Here is a 23794-nt window from a genome sequence, read left to right as displayed (position 1 = left end):
ACTGCAATAAAAAGTGGTGGATGCAGGCACAGTTACAGCATTTAAAAGACATTTGGACAGGGTCATGAATAGGAAAGGTTTAGCAGGATAGAGGTCAAATGCAGGCAAATTAGACTAATTTAGTTTGGGATAGTTGGTCGACATAGATGAGTTGGAATGAAGATCTACTTCTGTGCTGTATGACTCTATGTTAACCTTAACAGAATCTCAAACTAGGACTCCCAAGTCTCTTTGAACTTCAGACTTCCGAAGCTGTTCCAATTTACAAATTATTTTATGCCTCTAATCTTCCTACCAAAGTGCATAACCTCATATTTTCCCAAATTGTATTCCACCTGCCACTTATTTGCCTGTCCTGGCCTGTCTAAGTCCTTCTGCAGCCTCCCTGCTCCCTCAACACTACCTATCTCTTCACCCATCTTTGCATCATCTCCAAACTTAACAACAATGCCCTCATAATTCCTTCATCCAGATCATCAATATATAACATGGTCCCAACACTGACCCCTGTAGATCTCCACTCGACACTGGCTACCAACCTGAGAAAGACCCTTTATTACCACTCTCTACTTTCTACTAAATAATTTTAACAGTTTGTCAAGCATGACAGACCTAGATGAAAATGTGCTGACTCAACCCCATTTTTATCATGCACATCTAAGTACTCTACAACCTCATACTTCATAATGGACTCTAAAATCTTACCAATTACCAATGACAAGGTAACTAGCCTCCAGTTTCCTGTCTTCTATGTGCCTCCCTTCTTAAACATTGGTATTACATTAGCCATTTTCCAGTCCTCCTGGACCCTCCTTGACTCCAGGAATTCCTGAAATACCACCACTAATGCCTCCACAACCTCCTCAGCTATCTCATAGTTCATAGAGATGTACAGTATGGATCTCCTTCAGAACTCTGGGGTATAGTCCATCTTCAGACCTTTCAACTTCACCAGCACCTTCTCCTTAGTGATGGCCACTACACTCACCTCTGCCCTTTGACTCTTTTGAAGGTCTAGTGTCTTCCACCATGAAGATTGATGCAAAGTTCCTCTGCCATTTGTTTGCTCCCCATTACTACTTCTTCAGCCGTATTTTTCAGCAGTCCAATGTCCATTCTTGCCTCTTGCTTACCTTTTAATATCTAAAATATTTAGATATCTAAAAATAACTCTTGTAATCATCGTTTATATTACTCTTTCCCTCATATATCATCTTTCCACCCCCTTTTTAGAGTCCTTTGCTGGGTTTTAAAGGCTTCCCAATCCTCTAGATTCCCATATCGTATGCTTTTTGTTTTGCTTTTACGCTGTGCCTAATTTCCCTTGTCATCCTTAGTTGCCTCATTCAGTATTTTTCTTATTCCTTGGGATGAATTTCTGCTGTGATTCCTGAATTATCTGCAGAATCTCCTGCCATTGTCGTTGCATTGATTTCCCTGCAAGCCTTCCTTTCCGATCAACTTTGGCCAGCTGCTCCCTCGTGTCTTTGTAGTTACCTTTAGTCAATTGTAGTAACTGTTACATCTGATTCATGACTTTCCTGCTCAAACTGCAGGGTGAATTCTACTTTACTCAGGTCACTGTCTCCGAGGGGTTCCTTCACCTTAAGCTCCCTAATTAAGTCTGCCTCATTATACATTACTAAATCCAGAATTGCCTGTTCCCTAGTGGACTCTACCACAAGCTCCTCCAAACAAAAACATCGCATAGACATTCCAGGAATTCTTTTTCTTGGGATTCGCTATCAACCTGATTTTTCCAGTCTACCTGCATACTGAAGTCCCGCATGATTATGAATGCACCTCCAACAGCAGCCAAGGAGATTTACACTATCCAGGAGGCAGTGACACAGTGGAAATGTCATTGGACTAGCAATCAGAACCTCAGGCTAATGTTCTGGGGACATTGGAGATATCACCCACTGTAGCAAATGGTGAAAATTGAATTAAATAATAACTTGGAATAAACAGCTGACCTGATGGCGATTAGGTATCAATTGTCAATGCTGTAAAAAACCACTTGATTCAGTAATGCTTGTTAGGGAAGGAAATCTGGTTTGCTTACCAGGTCTGACTGGTTGTGACTCAAGACTTACAGCTTAGCCTCACCCTCTGGATGATTAGAGATTGACTATAAATTACAGCCTAGCAGCAATGCTCACACCCCATGAACAAATTTTAAAAAAAGCAGCTTACTTGATTAACATTCCATCCTTCAACATCCGCTATATTGCAGTAACAGTCAAGTTTCCTTTGACAATATCTTTCAAACCATCTAGAAGGACAAGGGCAGCAGATGCATGGGAATGTCACCACCTGCACATTCTCCTCCAACTTGCACACCATGCTGACTATATCCCCATTCCTTCAGTGTTGCATGGCCAAAGTCCTGGAATTCCCTTCCCAACAACACTGTGGGTGTCCCATCACTCCAAGAACTTCAGTGATTTAGTAAGACAGCTTGTTACTACCTTCTCAAGGGCATTTAAAGATGAACAATAAATACTTCCCTAGCTAGCAGCACATGCCATGAATAAATAGGAAAAATCAAGTTTGTAAAACAATGCAAAATTTTAAATTTTGACTATCCTCTTTCAAAGATATATGTGAATTTATGGGGCAAAATTTAATGATAACCTTAACATAAAAGGAACCAAAACTGAATTCTAAAGTATAAAAAGAATTCCTTAAACATCTACAGGACTAGTCTTATTACATGGCACGTATGGTATGCTGATAAAAGAAACTGCAATCACATTACATTGTCATTACATCCACTTCTGTTGCATCACACCAACTCCACTTCTCTAATCTATATTCTCTAAAGCTGACATCACTGATCAGTTTTGAGTAGAGCTCACCTCAAGGCAACAAGTTTCTTTTACTGGTTTTCCACTGTAGGCCACCTGGGGCAAACACAATGGGTGCCTCCAGCTTCACACAGGCTCCCCAGTCTGCATGGAACATCATTTTGGAGTGATTTATAACCAACACTTCTCCTTTTGCATCTGTGCAGGGAAACACACATCACTGGGGGCCACTTTCATGATTTTGTTGCGACTAGGATTAGCTGGATTAGGGGCCGAATCATAAGGACCCCCTGCAGACACAAGGAAGTTTCATCACAGGGTCGGTGTGATGTGAACTACACTCGACTAACAACACAAGTCTACCAAGAAGTAGGTACAAAACTAAAAACTGAATGAAACAATTTATAGGAAATAAAACTTATAGGGTTCTTTCAAATATTCAAGTGTCTCCCTTTTCATGTTACTTTTTCTCTTTCTGGAGATAACAGGAACTTTGGAAATACATATAGTAACCCAATTTTAAAATACCTAAACAAATCTAGACCTTTTATATTCAAAAAGATCACATCTCATGATACATTAGGTGTGCCACTCATTCAGTTTTGCCACCAAATTGATACCTATGCACATGGAAGGAAAGTTTTAAAGAATAAATATTTAAATGTTTATCAGCAGTCGGACATTTCCCTGCAACTTAAATGGATACTCTCTCAAAAGTATTTTGCAAATTTAAGAAATCTTTTTAGTAAACTAAAATGGCTGCATTCTGCATAGAAATAGCTAACGTCAACAAATACACATTTGCACTGAAGGTAGGAAAAAGTAAAATCAAACCCACTACAGAAAATAGAAACTTTTAAGCAATATTGATGTTTTATTAAAGCCTTATCTGTTATATTCCTTCTCTTCTCTTTCTCGTTCTTTCTCTCCTCTCTTCTGTTTAGCGCATTCACTATCAAAAGAAAGGGGGTAAGCAATGGAGGCTTTGACCTGCAGCTGTAACACAATACTTTCACACAGCCCTGTCGACCCCCTGACATAAATTTTACACCGCAGCTGGCATTTACACACTTAGCATTTCCATATGTATAGCTTGGTCTGTGCTAATTATGCTAATCACCTGTCTAACTCTCTGCTGCGAAAAATGGTTGTATTTAGCAGTCCGCTGCCTACAAATACAGCTTACTGTGTGGTTGAAATGTACATTCAGACAACCCTGAATGGCAAGATTTTTCCACGTTGCTGGCTTCATTCAGACTGCAGAAAAATTTATTCAAGTCAACTGGTTTCGGCCTGCAACAAAAACGTTACGAGAAAAAAGTGAGTGTGTTCCTGCCCTAACATTCTAAGTCTGCTTGCAAGCAAAATGATAAATCAATTGGTGTGGGAAACAAAAAAAGAAGAGATATATTTTGCAAGCCATGTGAAACAGTAGCTTTAAAAAAGAAAAAAAACACTAGATCCACCCATTTCTTCCCAAGATCTCTAGATGACCAGCATTTGCTCTTCTTATACCAGGTATTAAAACAATAAAACTAGTCAGAAAAGGTGATAGAAAAAAAACCTCATTACTTCAGACAGAACAAAATGAACCATTGTTGAACAATAAAATCATTTTGGACTGGTCAATGATACTGTGTAACAATTACCTTTAGAATGCCTGAGGGTAAAAGCAACCTACCACATATTGAAGAAAGCCTTTCACACTAATTATCAAAACGTTTCAGAATTTGTTAAAGAATATATCATACAAAGACATATATAAATGCAATTTGAAGATGTTTACATTTCAAATTGAATTTTGTTTTACTAAGGGACACCCAAGAAGGCAATGAAGTTTTGGTTAGCTTAGAACTGAGCTATTTCCATGTCTGAAAATTACGTACATATTTAGAAAGAAAAGCATTTTGTTTTTATACATATATATGCCTATACATTTCACAATCCTGATTTTAAAAAATGTATTACAAGCTATTTAAAACAATGAGATAATTGCATCTGACCCAGATTTTACTGGATTTTGAATTCAGTTGCAGTTCTTTGGCAGTGCAGGCCAATAATAATTCAAATGTTCACTCAGTTCTGTTCCAAATCCTGGCTCAGCAGCCAAAACAGAAATAACACTACAACTACTGTGGTCATTTCACAGCAGAGAGGATTTTTAAGTGTGGGAGGGGGTGTGGGGGAAGAGGGATGGAGGTTTAGACCACCCTGCTTCCATGGCACAGTATTCTGTTTACATTGCAGTGCTTGATTGTGTAATACATATGGCATTTTTAGGCAGGATCCCTTAGCCTTGGGCCAAAAGCTTTTTAACAATACCATTTTAAAAGCTGCACATTAGCCATTTATTTCTTTATTCTTTTCGCAATATTTTTATTTGGAAATTCATCACCAAATACAATGATAGCATCAACTATTTTGCTCTCCTTTCCATAAACAATGGCATTAAACTACTTTTTAATCTAATTAAATCATAAACAGAGACTGTACAGTTTAATCTACACACAGTAAGCCAATCTGTTGACATGATTCATTCTCAAAGTTTAACAAGACATAATTAACCAATTCATTTCATATTTCACTAGCAACCTCAGTGCAAGGTCAAAATTATTTGGATAAAATTAATCTCAAAGCAGGACAATAAAAACAGAACAGAAAAACAACATCATTTGAATGTTTCGATTTAAGATCAGTTCCAGCCAAAACGAAGCTAGTATTCTAGTGGACATAGTCTATCAGCAGGTCACAGGGAGGTCAGCTTTGAAGGAGGAATCCAAATGAAATATAAACATGGCATCGTGGAAACCAGACAAATCTCCCATAGCTTCGTCCAGCCAGCACTAATCTAGGCATCAGCTGTGGAGCATAATCTAAACAAATGGATCACTCAGTTCATACATCTGGAAGCTGTCTTATTTTAGTCTTCAAGCATTGATATGTACAGTTTAAATACTGGTCCAACATGCAAACTATTTTTTTTACATGATTGAAGGTCAGAACCCTCAATCTTGAAATCTGCTTGCACTGTATCTATATGTTGCCCTATAATGCAATAAGAAATACTTTGCGTGTGTAAGAGATGATGCTTTTTATTAAAATAGATATTACGTAACATGTACTACTTGACAATAACACAATATCAAGGAGGAATTTTATTTAAAAAAAACATAATTGATATTTCTGTGAGGCTTAAACCCAGCTGCAATTAGCTGAATTTTAGAATAATGCAAAATTCATAACACCATTGTAATAGTCATTTATTTTGTACGTGAATGTTTAAGGTGTCTACTTTATAGATTAACATTTGGAAGTGATCTTTGAATGAATGGGTATTTCAATTCGACTATCTTGTGAAGTACAGAAATTGAATCTCACACTGCAGTTTTATGGTGGGGGGGGAGGCGGGATAGTGTTAATTCAATTGACTTTATGGATTTTTAACTTCAAAGTTATACTTTATTCATTAAAAAAACTTTATATACATCCAGTTATTAGAGCAGCTTGATTTTATACAAAAACTTTACATATTAGAACAAACAAACTTATAGAAGACTACATTTACATACATTTGAGGCACTGAGAGGGTCTGATAACTGAACAGAGCCCCAGTGTACTTTGGCCAAAAGACCTCAGACAATGGTCTTTCTCCACTACACCTTGGCAAGTAGCTACCTCAAGCTTTCGAGCATCCCTCAGCACGTAGTCCTAGACTTTGTGATCTTCCAGTCTGTAACACTCAGTCAAGGTCAACTCCTTGCACTGGAAGACATAACAAGTTTTAGGCAGGCCAAAGAGCATCTTTCAGAGTTGATGGTCCTCCAACCACAAGTGATGTTTGTCTCGGTGGGAGTCCTAGAGAACACACCATATAGCACAGAGTCCTGTGTCACGGAGCTGTTCAGATTGAAACCTGACAAAAACCACTCTCTCTTGTTGGATCTTTCTCCAAACTTCCTTTGCAAGGCATATTCCAGCAGAAGATTTGTGACAGTTTCTACCCGCCCACAGCTGCTTCAAGGGCAGCATGCAGTGGCACAGAGAGTCTGGGTGTATATGAAGGATTTCACAAGTAGTGCCCTTCTCATCACCAGCCAAGCGATGTCTTGGTATTTGTTTCAGTTGACATTATAGTTCGTATGTGGCTGGGAATAGCTCATTGGTACAAGTTCAATTTCCATCATAGCTGAGGTAGATTTCGCATCTAACACCTCACAGTACCAGTGAGTGTGGAAGACTGAAGAAAACGGCCAAGGATATGGCCCATGATGTAAGATAGAGTTACAGAGTTATACAGAATGGAAACAGACCTTTTAGTCGAACCAGTCCATGCCGACCATAATCCCAAACTAAACTAGTCCAACCTACCTGTTCTTGGCCCATATCCCTCCAAACCTTATTCTATCCATGTACTTATTCAAATGTTTTTTAAACGTTGTAGTTGTACTCACATCCATTACTTCCTTAGGAAGTTCATTACACACACAAACACTCTCTCTGTTAAAAAAAAATCAGCAGGTAAAGAGTCAATGATCTGCCTTTGGGCAAAGCACTGGTGACCTGGCTGTAAGTTAATGGACGATGATGCAACCACACTTCAAGAAGATACTAAAGTTGCTGTTTTAATCTTGAACGCAAAATAAAAATTACTAATACTAATTACTGAAAATGTTACAGTTTCACTGAAAAAAGACACATTGTGTTGAAGTTTTTCACCTTGAGCTCATCAGGACAATTCACAACAATTACCAAAGTAGAGGAAAAGGAAAGGAAAATGTTGATTGGTTGACAAGCAGACTCTGACTGGTTTTGATAAATGCACCAATTAACATTGCATTTTAGAACATTTTAATCACAAACAGGTAATACAGCAGGAGAAGTGTCACTGCTAAGTTGAAAACAAAGAAAAGAAGATTCCCAATCAAATCTTTGGAGAAACAGAAATGGTTCTGTGGAAAAATTTGACTAAATTGGGAACAAATGGGAAATTCAGAAGAAACATCTTTACTCAAAGAGTGGTCACAGTTTGAACTTACTGCTGTAGAGGGGTTGAAACTGCAACAAAGGTGCATTTAAGATAAAGATTGACTATCATATCAGGGAGAAAAGGAATAGAGGTTTCTGATGACTTATACAGATGAGAAAAAAAGGGAGGAAGCACAAGAATGCATGAATACTGATATGGTTGGACTAAGCGGCCTTTTTTGTGCCATACTTTGATTATAATCAATTCTTCTACATGAACATCTAATGGTGTGGATGGTGAGTTATTTTTTTCAGAATGTGCATTGTTTATTCTAGTAGTTACTGAAATGGTTAATAACCATTTTAAATGAGAATAAACAACTTTTTTAAAGACCAACATTTCATATGGCTAGGATATAATTTTTAGAACTCTGTCATTGAAGGTTTACTGAAGTGTGGGCCATTACTTCAACCAAAGAGTCTCTGGGCTAAAGGAGTTTTGCACTGAGGTCACTCCTGCAGAACTGGAAATGTAGTAAAATAAACCTTTGAAATCACAACAGAAATCATTAATGCAAAACTCATCTGTATGAATTGTGAATTATTGGGGGAAAATGGAAAGAAGTATTGAGCAGTAGCTACATAACTGCACATTGTTCAATACCATATTGTAATAACAGCTTTTGTAGTATCTTTCACATTACAAAACTTTCCAAGATGATTTATTTTGCATTAGGAGTCTGATATATCAAATAAGAGGAATGTGTATTTGAGAAAACTGAAACCTAAAATACATTTACCATATTACTATGATGATGTCACATTACATTATTTAGGTTGAATATAGAATAATAGACAATTCTCTTGCCAATTTATATCTTATGGAATATGATGAATATTCAAAACAATTCATTCTACCATTTACAGATCATTACAAGTCTGTAATTTGAAGTTTGGGAACCATACCTACAGAAAGAAAATTTACAGCTTTAGATTTTGAAATTTGTTGGAACTCCGTTTTGTTTGACAAGTTTGAGCTGGATGTGATATAGTTCATTAAAATAATGAAACACAATGTTCATCACACAATCACACTATTTCACTACCATCATCCAGGACATATTAGATATGTGAAAATAAAAACAAGAAAAAAGATGAATGAGGGATGAGGGAGCACAATAACTGAAGGCTGCAAGAGTATATAGACACTGAAGTGATCAAAAGATACAGTTACCCAATATGAACTGACATGAATTGCTCTCAAGTTCATTATGATCCACAGAACTTTTGGGCGGCACGGTGGCACAGTGGTTAGCACTGCTGCCTCACAGCGCCAGAGACCCCTGCCTCAGGCGACTGACTGTGTGGAGTTTGCACGTTCTCCCCGTGTCTGCGTGGGTTTCCTCCGGGTGCTCCGGTTTCCTCCCACAATCCAAAGATGTGCAGGGTCAGGTGAATTGGCCATGCTAAATTGCCCGTAGTGTTAGGTAAGGGGTAAATGTAGGGGTATGGGTGGGTTGCGCTTCGGCGGGTCGGTGTGGACTTGTTGGGCCGAAGGGCCTGTTTCCACACTGTAAGTAATCTAATCTAAACTTACTTATATTTACTGGGACAGCTCAATTCAACTTTTAAACTAAACTCAGCAGGTCTGGCAGCATCTGTAAGGAGAAGAGCAGATGGTTTGAGTCTAACTGACCTTTTGTCAAAGCTTTGACAAAGGGTCAGTTAGACTCGAAACATCAGCTCTTTTCTCTCCTTACAGATGCTGCCAGACCTGCTGAGATTGTCCAGCATTTTCTCTTTTGGTTTCAGATTCCAGCATCTGCAGTAATTTGCTTTTATCTAAACTAAACTTGAGTGGATTAAGAGGTGTAGATGTTTATGAGATCACACCCCAGTATTTTGGATAGTGAGTGTATTTGTTAGCATAAAGCACCTAATGAGAAAAGGAACTTACTAAGTTTATATAATATTGTAACAGTTCTGCTTAAGATAGAATATAGGAAACATTCATGTTTGCTGCACACCAGCTGCATCACCATTCTTTGCAATCCAATTCAAAACTTATTTTGCTTGTATGGTAGTTCCATAAGCTGGAAATGAAATCATTACCTTTTGTTTAATTTTGATTTTACCCCACTTCAATTTTTGGTAGCAATAAGTTAATTTATTTTTGTTCTGATAATGTATTTTGTCACATGTAATTGGAAGTTCTATAAAGCACTTTATATCACAGTGCCATGAAGTTCATAGACTTTCTACAGTGTAGAAAGAGATTGTTAGGCCCACTGAGTTTGCACCAATGTTCTGAAGAGCATGTGCCCTCCTGAAGAAGGGCATGTGCCCGAAACGTCGAATCTTCTGTTCCCTAGATGCTGCCTGACCTGCTGTGCTGTTCCAGCAATAAAGTTTCAGCTTTGATCTCCAGCATCTGCAGACCTCACTTTCTCCTCTGAAGAGCATTCCACTCAGAGCCATCCCCACTCCCCATTACCTCATATTTACCATGGTTAATTCACCTAGCCTGAACATCCCTGTCATCGCTGCACAATTTTAGCTTGGCCAATCCACCTAATCTTTGGACTGAGGGAAGAAATCAGAGCACCTGGAGGAAACCCATGCAGACATGGGAAGAATATACGAATGCAAGTGCACACAGATGGTCACCTGTTTGTGTAATCAAACCTGGGTCCCTGGCATTGTGAGGCAGCAGTGCTAACCACCACATCATCGTGCTGCCCCATATTGTGCATAGAAAGATTTTAGAATGCAGATATCTAAATTGTCAAAGCCCTTTTTTGTACAGAATTAAGAATATGCAACCAAAACAGAAATCGCTGGAAAAGCTAAGCAAATCTGGTAGCATCTGTGTGGAGCTTTTCCAGCAATTTCCATATTTGTTTCTGATTTACAGCATCTGCAGTTCTTTTTTTTATTAGGAATGTGCAACTCTGGGTGTGAATGTTTTTAAGTATTGAAGTGTATTCACACAGAAAATTAAACCAGCTAGAGAGGAAAGTGCTTAAAATATGGTACATTAAGGTCTATGGATGGAATACCCTTGATGGTCAAGGGTCTCATTTTGTTCTTTTGTTTTTTTTTAACCTGTTCCCAGAGTGCTGTATTTTATACTTGCAATTGTAGACAACTTACTACAAATTTAAATCTTTCATACATGGTGAGTATTGAACTTCTTAGATCATTTTATTATTTAGTTCATAACAGTGGTTGTCAAACAGTGCTGTCATTGCTGAAATACTTAAGTATACAGCAGGAGTAATGAATAGTAAGTCATTAAATGTTGAGTAACTTCAAAAACTTCCGATCTTGTTAACCTTATTGATCAAAGTTTAAATTTTGTTTTAATATTAGTTATATTCGGAACGAAATATATTTGTTTGCATCTTTTCAATGCAAAATGGTATGGTATGGCTTACTACCCAGTGGCAGAATATAAGAAACTCATTTTATCTTAACAGTGCGATTCTTATTTTCCAAGAAGACTTTGAAAATTGGTGTATTAACCAAACACTGACCAATAGTTTTGGTCCTTTTGTTGAATAACAAGGCAGTTGGCACTGACTACTTCAATTGGATACATGATCTGAATAAGCTGTAACTTGTGTTAGGAAGACATTAATGGTGCCAAATACCGTATGTAAACTTAGTGATGGTCTAGTCTGCCTAATTATTGTTTTTATAAATTGACTAATAGGAAGACCAACTGCAAAAGAAAATGTCTTTATGATTGTGAAAAAATATCTCTTGAAGCCTAATAACTGCAACCATTTGAATAGCAAATGATATTTTCCTCAAAAGCACCTGCCAATCATACTAGAAGTAGTAGTCAAATTTTGGCTGGTAATCATCCTCTATTGCTCAAGTGTGCCTGCTGGTGAATAAATTGAGAAGCAAAGAAATAATTACATTACTTACTGAAGTGCTAAATAATAGTGGAGGTGCAGAATGCTAAATGAATAAAATAGGACAGTAAGACAGTATGGTATGCGTCTTTTAACATAATTACAAGCAATGAATTTTAGATTCATGTAAATAGTTTGGTTATAAATCCACTTAACATCTAAATCTATAATTTTATGTATAGAAAGACTTGGTTCTATGTAATAAAGTACACTTTATTCACTTCTGTAACAACCATATTGCAACTTTTAAGAGCTATTAGGAGAAAACCAGAAATTTACAGAATGCATTTGTAGTTAGTGAATCTCTTTAGGTTCTTTAGAAATTGGAATCTCTGAAGACTTGATCTAGCAAATGTTGTCTTCATTCATCCTTACTTAATGGGAGAGACGGTACACATTTCTCAATGTATTCAAAATTCACACATATCCTATAGCCATTATTAGTCAGAATACAGTATGTGATTAAAAATACATACAGGTATTCCTCAGATGGTCAATGAAATTGGTTAAATTTTTGTGTCTGCACTTTCGAAATGCAATTTTGAAATGAAACTCATTCCTGTCAGCACGGCATATTTACTTTATTTCACTAGTAGGAAGCGAGGACTGCAGATACTGGAGATCAGAGTTTAGAGTGTGGTGCTGGAAAAGCACAACAGGTCAAGCAGCACCCGAGGAGCAGGAGAATCAACATTTCGATCTTGACGAAGGGCTTATGCCTGAAACGTCAATTCTCCTGCTCCTCGGATGCTGCCTATCTGCTGTGCTTTTCCAGCACCACACTCTTGCCTCTGTATTTCACTAGTGTCTGGTATCAAATCAATATTTTTTCTGCAAAAGATAAAAGTAAATGCCTCAAAATTCTTTTGGATAGACAATTTATGGGATAAACAAAAGCACGATTGCCAAACTGTCGTTAGTTATGATTACCCCAATCATGTAGACTGTCAAACCTTTACAAACCAAGTAAACAGGTCACGATAAAGATGCCCCTCCCGCCCCCACTAAGACTAATGCACTACTACTTTCTGTTCAGCTCCTCACTGTGCAATTCCTTCTGTTTATACACTTAACCACAGAAATGTGCAACTGCTGCTCATTTAATTTATTTCTGCAAAGCCCATGTTCAAGACCAAAGTGTTACACACTCCACTGAGAACACACACAGCTACACACGAATCCTGCTGCTGTCAACCATTAGGGAGGGGGAGAATAGACAGGAGGACAAAGCAGTATATGAAGCAAATGAAAACACAAAATCATTTTTAAAAAAGCAGCAATACAAAAACTCAAATGAATACAAATAAGGACAACATATCAGGATAGTCACATAAAATGCTGAAATTTTCATATGAAGAAGCAAAGTTAATCATTATTAACTTTCATAGATTAATTAGATTTTATCAATACAAGTAAGAAACATGAAAACACTTCCACAAATTGATAAGCTTAATTTGATACAAATGGTTAAGTAATTTTAAAGAACAAATAATTTTCCCAACACAACAAAATAAGCATAAGCTTCACAATCTACTTCAGAAATTACCCAGAGAAATATTTCAAGGCATTGAGACAAAAAAGTTTTCACTTCTCCCTTTCAAACAATAAAAACTGTTCATTTGCAGTACTAAAAGCTCACTAAATGCATCTCAGATCGTGAACTGCTCATGCATCAATTAACAATTCACCATTTTTGCCCCATTGTTTTTGACTACTAGAATGCACATCAAACCGCACAAAATCTTTCTTAATTGAACTTAGTTTCCTCCCACAGAATAAAAACACGATTTACAGAAAACTTTTTTAATGCAATACTAACTGCAATTATATTAAACATACGTCACCACCCGCTAGGTTACATTAATCTACTTTGCAAACATGCGTTCCAGTCTGTACGACTTCACATTTTGCCTGAGACAAATGTTTTTTTGAAAGTTGAAAGCTGTCCAAAACAGGACCACACACACACCCTCAGTCACAGAGAGCTGCACTGATCACATTCTGCTGCTGGGGGCACTCACAAAATGGCGGCTTTGACAAGCTCGACTCCACAAGAAAAACTTTCAATACCCCCTCCTCCCCGAAATAATATGCCACAAATCACTATCATCACCCCCTAACACCAGATCCAGCGAGGTTTACGCAAATGTAGAAATTTATCATTATGGATTACAACGAGTTCTTTGTAATTTTTCCTTGGCCCTTGGCCAAACAACTATACAATAAACAATCCCATTTTGGTATGATGTTTCTTCAGACCCCCCTCCGCTTTTTTTTTAAAAAAAGAAGCACATTTATCGTTTATTTTGAAGCTTGATTCTGTGACTAAAAATCGCGGGAAAGTTTGCCCTTACCTTCTACCCACAGCTCCTCGACATCGGTTTCCAGATTAGCAGCCCTTAATCCCACTGCGAAAGCCCCGAATATCAGGAGGCCGACAACGAAGAACTTTCCGCAGTTCTTTTGAATGTAACAGCCCAGTTTAAATAACAGTTTTTGAAACTTAGCTCGAAGCCACAGCGGTGCTTTCCGTCCAGTAGCCTTTCCCTGAAATAAAGACCAGAAGAGATACTTGAGGAGAGAACACAGCGAACAATCACATCCTTAAAGAGACAGCACTTCTTCTCATTGGGCATTTCCCGTTACCGATAGTGTTTCTGTTATAAAGTAAACTTTTATATTACCAGTTTACCCACAATTCGGTGTACCTTTCATATTCAAAACACACACTGACTCAAAGTATGATGTTACAAAAGGGGACGGCAAATGTCTACAGCGACTGTCATCCATCTGCTGAGGAAAATATCATTGCAATCCACCTACAGGGGTGACAGGAGACAGTCAGGAGTGAAATACGGACGTTGCAGAAGGATTAATTGCTGCTCATGGGTTGCTTTTTTGAAAATGAAATAAGGTGGATAAAACATACCCACATTTTTTTGTTGGGGGGGGGGGGTTTAAACCCCAAACCGATCAATGTGTTAAGTTTTCCCAATTAGCATAATAAATATAACACCCACATTTGTAGGGTCAACATTTAATGGAATATGGTAGCAAATAGTACATCCACGTGGTTGCTCTGCTGTAACATCATAAGCTAGAGTAATTCATTTCCATAGCAGTATCAGGACGCTGTGATCTGAATTAGGAAGTGAAGCAGCCATCTGAGACTTTCGACAATATTTGCGAACGGAAGAGGGCAGCCACATGGATTTCAGTTTAGAACCCTACTCCAGCAGATACCATCACTTAAAGAATGTTTCGCTTTTCGTGTGCTTTAAAACTTAAACACACAGTCTGTGTCATGTGTTCTTTTAAAAGAGAGGTAATCCGGGATCCTCTTGTGTTTCAAGTATTTATATACAAAAAATGGCGTGTTAAGAGACAAATTCCACCCCCTCCCCTCAACCAAAACACACACACACATCCAAGTGTATCGATGTTCCGTGCTACTAGTGCTACAGCAGCTCTGGAAACACCGTTCTGAGAACACAGCTTTGTTTACTCTCGCTTAATGCTTTCACTTTTTTGGAGATTCGGTGATAACACGGGTAAAAAGAATGCTCCGGCTGCGTTCAAGTCCCACTTTACCGCTTAAGCATAATAATGGGGAGCACAAAAGGCCCCCGATGCACAAAATAGGCAAGGTTTTATAAACTGGAAATGCACCTTTGAGATCTGATCCAACGCAAAGGCAGCATCGCAATAGCTCGGCCGTTCCAGATAATCTAAAACCGCTGTCGGATGCCGCAGGTTTCTCCTTCTTTTCCTCCTGTTTTCCTGAACATGGTCCTGCTCTGTCCTTCGGCGCTCCGCGGTGTTAACAGCCGAGGCCATGTTGCGGATGGGACTGGGATAGTATCTTAACACACCGTCTGAGCTTCCACCAAAGGGCCACTTTAATCCTCAGCAAAGTAGACTCCGTCTGGCAAACTTCATACTCCTCGTAGCGATGGCGAGTCAAAGTTTGCGCCTTCCATTCCCACATTTCGCGATCTGGGGGATCCTGACGACCTTCTACATTCACGGGGAACTGCGCGTTTTAAAAGAGACGGAGAGGGGAACTTGAAAGCGTTCACCTTCTTCCAGAGACTCGGAAGTTTACCCGTACCGATCACTCGCTTGAACCATTCTGTGCACCAGGCCCTGGAACTCTGAGAGCCTTGATTCAATAGAAAAAAAGCCTCTCTCTCCATTTAGGGGGGAAGGAAAGCAAAAACCCGCCTCCAGGACCGTCAGATGGCTGGGAGAAGGCTTGTATTGCTTGGCTCTGATTGGCCGGGGAAGGCAGAAATTACTCAGCAAACACGACTATTATTAGCTGCTTAGCAACAGCTCACCAAAGTAGAGAGACCACCCAGGCTGTGAATGCATCCATCCCACTTCAGGGGAGCCGTAGTTCGCCTGAAAGAAATCATAGCTCTGCTCTCCCGTCTCCCTCTCTTCGCACGCATTCGATTAAAAACAAGAGTTTATGTGTAAAGTTACGATCCTAGTATTGCTTTTTTTATATATATATAGCGATACACCGGAATTTCTGAAGATCACACAGGGGCCGATTCTCGCGAGGAGACTGAACTTTTTGAGGCACTTGCTTCTTGTTTAAATGAAAATCCTTTAGCGGCATCTTGGCCTCAAGTTGTAACAAATACTGGGAGGTCTCAGTTGAATTACCAGCTTGCACAAATAATGACAGTGCCTGGGACGTGTCTTGACATCGTGCAGTGGGACGTGTCAAGATTTTTCTGTGCGTGTATTCGCTAGAAATCTTAATACCGGTTCTTTCTCAACTCACAGAAATGAAAAACAAAATAGACTTTTTATTGAAAAATCACCCGGAGTATATGGGAAAGTTATCTGACAGGGTAAAAATGAAGTTTGCAAAATTCAGTAAAACGTTTTTGTTTGTTACCACGAGGATTTCAGATGCAAATAAGGTTATCGCTGATGTTTAATCATAAAAATCGACCACATCCCTTCCAGGCGCCCCCGCACAAACCACACACACATTTTCAGTTTATTCATTGAGAGATAGTGGAGTTTCACTGGGTGTCATGTGACCGACGTACCCAGGGCGACGCGATGCAACAATGTGGGAATGGTTGTATTGCAGTAGTAGCACAGGAAGAAAACAAAACCCTCAGTGGTCCTGTCAAACTCCATCAGGATCAATGTGATTTGCATGGCTAATTAACAGACTTCTGTTAATTTCTGGAAAGGAAGGAGGCGACTGGAGAAGGAAACCTGCTAAGACGAATTTCATCTTCATGTGCGCTAGTGTGTAAAGAATTTGTGGCAAGCCGGCATTTCCTAACGAGATCTGCCCATTCGTCGTTACCCAATACTGTACCAATTACCGGTTCTCCGGATGGAAGTTTGAGAAGACGTAGTCCAGTTAAGGAGGAATTTCAAGAGTCACAATTAGACAGTATTTCAAGGCCTTGAGCTGGGCTTGCTGAGACGTATAATGTTATCGAGCGCAGAATGTTCCGTGAGACCACAGCATGTTAAACAAATTGAAGTTTAGTTTGGAATAACATTGCATAATCACGGTAACCAGGAATGACTTGGAGTGTAGGACCTGAACGATGAGCCTGGAGGTAATGCAAACGGTGAACCAGGTGGGCGCGCGGAATTCTTTATTCCGCGCTTTCAACATTTTCAGATGAGATCAAAGGAAAGTGGAACTTTACATAAACACCAAAGGAGAAATTATTCATAATTTACAAACACTGATTATCATTAATTGACCATACTTTCTATGATAAAACATAATTTAATTCGATATTGACGATAAATCGATTCCATTATAAGACGAATGTTCTACGTTTCGCATTTTACTGTATATAAAACAACTTAATTCCGATCATTGTTGGATTTCCGAATTCATAAACATGTTTTGGGAAATGTAAAAACCCATTGAGGACTATTTTTAATAAAAACTAACAGTACGTATCAATGTTACTTATTCAATTAGTCATTTTATACGAGATCAACTACCTTTAAATTATTAAATAATTGTCCATCTCAATATACTTCGGCTGAACTTAAATCAGTTCTACTGATATGTGGTAAATACAGTATCTTCGTGGATTAAAATTACAGTTGGTATTAGGGTAGGATAAATAAATATGGTTCCAGTTATGAAAAAAATGATATGCAAACAGATGCATACACTTTTTCTATGACGACTACGCTATCTACAATACAATGTGATGTCGTTCACCGAACTTTGTAATGGATGCATTTATATGGTTGTTTCTCTCCGCGATCACATTTTATGCTACGCCCCTTAGGGACCACAATCGGTACTGCAAGGAACCACACTGACAATTGATTAGTTGATCGAAATACAATCTAAGTTTGGAATTGGCATTTACTTTCATAAATCTGTTTCTGTTCAAAATGGGTTCTATATTTTCTAGATATGTACACATAATAATCTATTATGTTGTGTGTATTACAGTCTTATTATCACGTTAGAGTAACATTTTTAAATATCGTCCCAAAATGAAGAATGAAAAGAAGTAATATTCAGTTTCAACTTAATCAGAGTAAATATCAACACATCTTAATTGATATTTTTCCACATTTAATAGCACCATGAAAATTTAAAGGAACACGATCCTTTCAACCGGATGTCATTTTTTTTCTGCGAATTTTAATCCATGTGCAAAATATATCTTCTTATATCGGAACTGTGAAGGAAAGAATATCATATTTGGTGATCTGTATCATTAAGCTTCAGTCTGTTTAAAGCTTAATAACATTAGCTAGAAAATTCATATTGATTAAAGCTGAGATAACATCATTGACGTAAACGAGATATGCATTTGTCATCTTAACATTAGAAAATTATCTGAATGGGAAGTCCGACCTGTGAGGTTGTTAACGGTTGCTGAGAAGAATCTTATTTTCACCACCAATTTACAAACTTACCAGTGGTGTACATATCTGTGCTATGCAGAACAGTTGGTTTATGATAAAACGTAATGGATCTATGTGATCAGGGCCCATTTTGACAAATGGGTTTCAGGCGCAATTACAGTTCTTAAATTTATTAGAAATTGTTGTTCTAGTTAAAAGTTTTTTTTGAAAAGGACAATACATTGTAGTCCGGTGTTTCATGGTGAATTGCTTTAAACTCAAAGAGATTGGATGGAGTATCTTTGGCATATAATTACCTTGCTTCTGTATGGCTGGAGAAAAAGTGTGACCACAAACTCAACTTGGGTGGTCAGCTATGGATGCCCTCAATTTGCCTCATTGCTAATGCATGCGAGTGTTCCATTCCGACGCGATAATGTTGTTCGTAATCAATCTAGCCTTATTTACATTTGGAAGCATTGTTGTCTTTAATATGCATGCCTTGCTCATGTAAACGACGCTCGACGCCCGGTTGGGTTAACTTCAACAAATCACTAAAGGTCTCCTCATAGTGGTCAGAATCGTTTTTTTTCCCAAATGGATTTAATCAATTTTATTGTCAATTGGGTTCTGCAGAACACAGCTAACAAGTTAGTGTGACTTTCCAGTGTTTGACCCTTCCCTTTCTGTAATGGCCTTTATTAACAGGATTTCTGTACCAACCACCCATTCAAGCATTAATAGGATACTTACATTTTACGTTATCTGAACTGTTAACTTCAGTTATTTTTAATTTACCATTATGATTAGACGGGAATAGATATATAAAGCCTAAATACTGAATTGTTTGACAATCTTTCAAACATTTTGCTAATTAAACTTTCAATAAGGATACATCTTTTTAAACAGTTTAATGTATCTGAGCTACAAGTTTTAAAAACCTAATCAATAATGTATATTTAGGTAAATCGGTGAATTTTGTGAAATATCATTTATTTCAGTCGTTTTCTTTTCAGACTATTCAGCCATTCTTGCAGATGGCATGGCTTTCCGTTCCTCTATCCGTGCCGTCATCATTGTATTGACTTTGAAGGATTTCCATTTCTAACTCCCATTAAACAGGCAATGTCAGCAGGTATGCATTGTGCGCAGCGCATCCCCCAATAGGCTCTTCCAAATCCAACAGTTTAAATCTAGGACTTAAAGACACCACCCATTTCTAAGCAACTCTGGCGCCAACGAAATAAAAAAAGTGTAAGTCTACTATAAATCACTCAACGATTGACATGGATCATTCATCCTATTTTCAATTCCAATAAAGATGTGAATTGGAATTTTCCACATCGTTTCCAAACTCGCGCCAAAAGATTATTTGGGTCTTCTGATTTAACAACGAGTACTATCTTAAACGGATACAATTTGTTTAGTTCTATATAATTTTCTCATACATTGGTTTTATTCCTGAAACACAGTGATGAGCATTACAGATCACTTTGACTCATCCGAGTGGGATTTTCAATTCAGTTTTTGTTCGTTCTAATTAATAAAGATTGATCAGATTGTAAAAAAAATGCTCATTTTTTCTTTGAACTGTTTTCAGTTGACAGAGGTTTTCATCTGAAGTAGATATTGTCCTCCAATGAGCTGTAATCTTCAAACACTGCACAGTAGCTTTTCTTGTAACTCATTTCAATCAGTCAAGCTCCCACCACCAACACCCACTCCCGCAATTCACCTACCGCCCCCCCCCCACCCCCCACACACACGCTTTTCCCACACACGATGGGGGTAAATGCACTACTCACAAAATCTGTCAAAATAATGCAACTAATTACCCCTGATCGAGCTGAAAGAGAAGTGGATCGCATGCTGCCCAGAGCATGGACACCGAATTAGTGGTACAACACATGGGCATACATACACTGACAAACATCCGCACAAATTCTGCTTTTGAGTAAGTTTAATCATTTCAAAGGCCATTCATTTGACAACCTAGCATCACGTCTTGTCGGACACGATTGGCGACACGATCCTTTGACCTACCGCTGTAGCAACAAATTTATTAGATATATAGGCGTGAGAAATGAAAGGAAGTAAAACAATTCCGCTTCATTGTGCTCACCCTTTGACTCTGCTAATCCGGTTTACACCTCACGCCTACATCACTCAATAGGACCATTACGAGCAAAAATGGGGGTGGGGGGTGGAAATGATGCTGATGTCTATGGGGGGAACTCTTTAAGTGAAAATGAGAAAGATTAAGACATTTCTTTACACACTGCGATTGTGGTTGAAGATTTTTTTTGTAAAGGGTCACGCTTTAAATATAATGATCTGGTTTCACTTTGTATTGTCGCCTTTGATCAGAAATAAATTCTTTTATGAATGCTTTACATCTGTGAAGATTCACTTCAGTGTATCCCTCCATGTCTACATCGCTTTTATAGACGGACTAACCTGGTTTGATTTTAAATACTATATAAATGTTAAATAAGTTTGACGTAAAGCCAGAAAACTGGTACAATATTCCCGGACATTGTATAAATCGGAAAAAGGTTAATGAAACAGCAGTCTTACGGCACACCACATCACTTAGAGGTACAATTGAAGAAAATCTAGATGTCTTTTTTCAAACTAGGAGACAGCTGTAATCAAAGATTTATTTTTTGTCCCAGAGGTGGGTCTCTACTGGAATTGCACTGAACGGAAGCTGGGGGCGACCCCTCGGAGCGTGAAAATGGGTTACAGGGATCCTAAGGACCCCCAGCTCTGTCAGCGTTTCCATCAACTACCCCGCCTGTTCAGAAACCAACCAAGCCTAACTGAGTATTCGGAATACAGTGAGAAAACAAAATCACCTCAGATTAATATCAATGCTGTTATGCCACCCAACAACAATAATCCCACTATTAGCTCCAACAGCAGTGCTGAATTAACCATATCAGTAACACAAGTCCATGCTATCTGCCAAGAGTTCACCCCAAGCGCTCTGCAGCCTCTTTTTTCATCAAAGGTAATTTCACTCACCATCTTCCTCGAGGCTCCCCTGTGTGACCGGACTAGTCTTGCTTTGCGTTTTAATTTCGGGAGCTACACGATGTTATTTTTCCTAAGTTTTGAGAAGTGATTTTAAAGGAACAGGGAGTGTAATAATCCTTCTAGGTTGCAGTCATTCTGCTGTGTGCTGGAAGGTCTCACAATTACATGCCTGTTTCTATTAAGCAGCGCGATCCTCGAGGTGGGTGGTCTGCTCTCAATAGGCAGGACCTGTCACCGTCACGTGATTACCCTGCTCTCTCTCCCCCCCCCCCCCCCGCACAATAAACTAAACTTAAATCTAAACGAAACTAGCATGCTATCAGAGCTGTGTAAACAGCCATCAAAGCACAAATCATGAGCAACTACGTATCCAATTGCTGTGAAATCCATACGCAGTTCTCCAAAATCCTGACAACTAAAACAGGGCAGATTTATCCATTACACGAATTATGCGAAACAATTGTGTGAGGAGAAAATAAATGGTACCAAATTGAATGACAAAACAACTGTCACTTCGACATGACTCGGTTTGAAAAGATGAAATTAAGCAGCTACATTCTTTACATCAGCACATTTACACGAGACAGCTATTTCATTAATTTCTCCTCATACCCCAAAAATGTTAGCCAAAAGAAATTGATTGTGATCCACCTCAATCAAATGCAAAGTGATCCTCCCAATTCCCGAAGTTGTATTAGGTATGAATTGTCATCGTGCAGTGGTAGATTTCAACAAAGTCGTTTTGAAGTTAAAGGTTATCATTTTATGTTGTAATAATTTATAATATTGATTAAGAGCAGCAACGCGAGGCGAGAAGAGATGACTAAGAGGTGAGGATGCAAGATTCAAGACAATGGTAGCAAGAAGGAGAAAAAGATGTGCCACAATGCGATAAAAAGAGGCAAAAAGATGTGAATGTGTGAGAAAAAGGGATACAGGAAGAGAACGAGACACCGAATAACAATATGCGAAGGGCAGAAAACAGTGTCAGAGATAATTAGACGCCAAGACAGAAGGTTGAGTGAAAGACAGAACCATGTAAAAAAAGGCTACAAGAAACACGTCAAATAGAATGTGTGTGCATTTGTGCGGAGGGATGATAAGGGAATTAGACACAACCAGGAAAGGTTTCAGCTTGAAAATGCATGTTCGGTTGCTCATTTTGTGTCAAACAAGTCAAAGATTGGTTTATACCCACGTGCAAAAAAAGCAAGTTGGGCGAATTGCTGAACAGCCTTTGGTGATGTTTTTGTCCTGTTAGTTCCACGGTGTTTGAAATATTACATCATCATAGGCTTCAGTCGCTTTGCAAACTTAGTCTCTGCTGAATACCGATCAATAATGCCAACTCTGTTCATCACAATACAGTGAATAGAATTAGGATAAAGCGGTCATAAACCTATTTTACTTGTGGAGAAGATTATATCTTGTTGAAAAGTAAACAGTTATTACTACTTCATATTTTTTGCATTATTAATTTAGTTATGGAGAAGTTGTTTCATCCTCGAAGCTGGGAATGTTCCAAACATGTCAGAAAATGTTTTGGGTTATTTGAATTGCATCCTTCCAAGAGAACGAGGAGACAGAGATGGAAGACAATGGGAAAAAAATATTCTAACCTTAATGAAATGCGTCTGTTCCAGTTGCACTAACTCAGTTTGCTGGAAAAAAAATAGATTTTCTTGTTTTAATTTGGCAGTATAATTTTGCACAGTCGGTTCCAAGTCAGGTTAATAGATTTTGTGACATTTCATTAAAGTAACTTTAAACATCTTACTGCTAGTAAAAACGAACAGCAGTTTTAATATGTCACAGAATGTTTCCCAGTTGCAGAGGCGTGGACTCAATGGCCAAACGGGAAGGTTTTTGTAGCAACAGTTCAGCGGGAGATTGACAGAGAAGATACCGAGTTACTGCCACATGGGGGACAGAAGTGAAATCATTCTCCCTTTCGATATCAATAACACTAACTGAAGCAATATGTCTTTTATTGTAATTCTGTACTGCTTGAGTAGATGGCGACCACTTGAACGAAGTCGGCGGAAGACATCTATGCCACCAGGACATACCCGCGACTGGAAGCAAAGACTTGTTGTGGGCTTTCCCCCAGAGCATGGAGCACGTGGTAGCAGGCTCACTGACTGCTACTTTGCAAACTGATAGAAAGATCACTTCTTTGAGAATATAACA

At 38.5% G+C, this 23794-nt stretch overlaps 1 protein-coding gene across 3 annotated transcripts in view; it reads right to left on the bottom strand.

Moving 5' to 3' along the window:
- ptch1 (patched 1) overlaps positions 1-21773 on the bottom strand; it is a 96223-nt gene extending 74450 nt beyond the window's left edge. The window contains exons 1-3 of one of the 3 annotated variants that reach the window (XM_087997362.1): positions 21593-21773; positions 15368-18396; positions 14053-14245 (exon numbers count right to left, since the gene is read on the bottom strand). In XM_087997362.1, coding sequence (XP_087853488.1) covers positions 14053-14245; positions 15368-15535 — 361 coding nt within the window. In that variant the 5' untranslated portion in view covers positions 15536-18396; positions 21593-21773. Of the gene's footprint in view, positions 1-14052; positions 14246-14406; positions 14479-15367; positions 18397-21592 lie in introns of those variants that run through there. The other 2 variants (XM_087997363.1, XM_087997365.1) reach the window with 2 other exon arrangements.
- Between the last annotated feature and the right edge of the window lie 2021 nt (positions 21774-23794).

The sequence above is a fragment of the Chiloscyllium plagiosum genome, unplaced genomic scaffold (genome assembly GCF_037043375.1).
Source record: "Chiloscyllium plagiosum isolate Xiang-an unplaced genomic scaffold, Cpla_swu_hap1 HiC_scaffold_2, whole genome shotgun sequence".
In the NCBI taxonomy this organism is placed as follows: Eukaryota; Metazoa; Chordata; class Chondrichthyes; order Orectolobiformes; family Hemiscylliidae; genus Chiloscyllium; species Chiloscyllium plagiosum.
The sequence above is the reverse complement of the archived record's forward strand: the minus strand, read 5'-3'. Positions and strand labels throughout refer to the sequence as shown.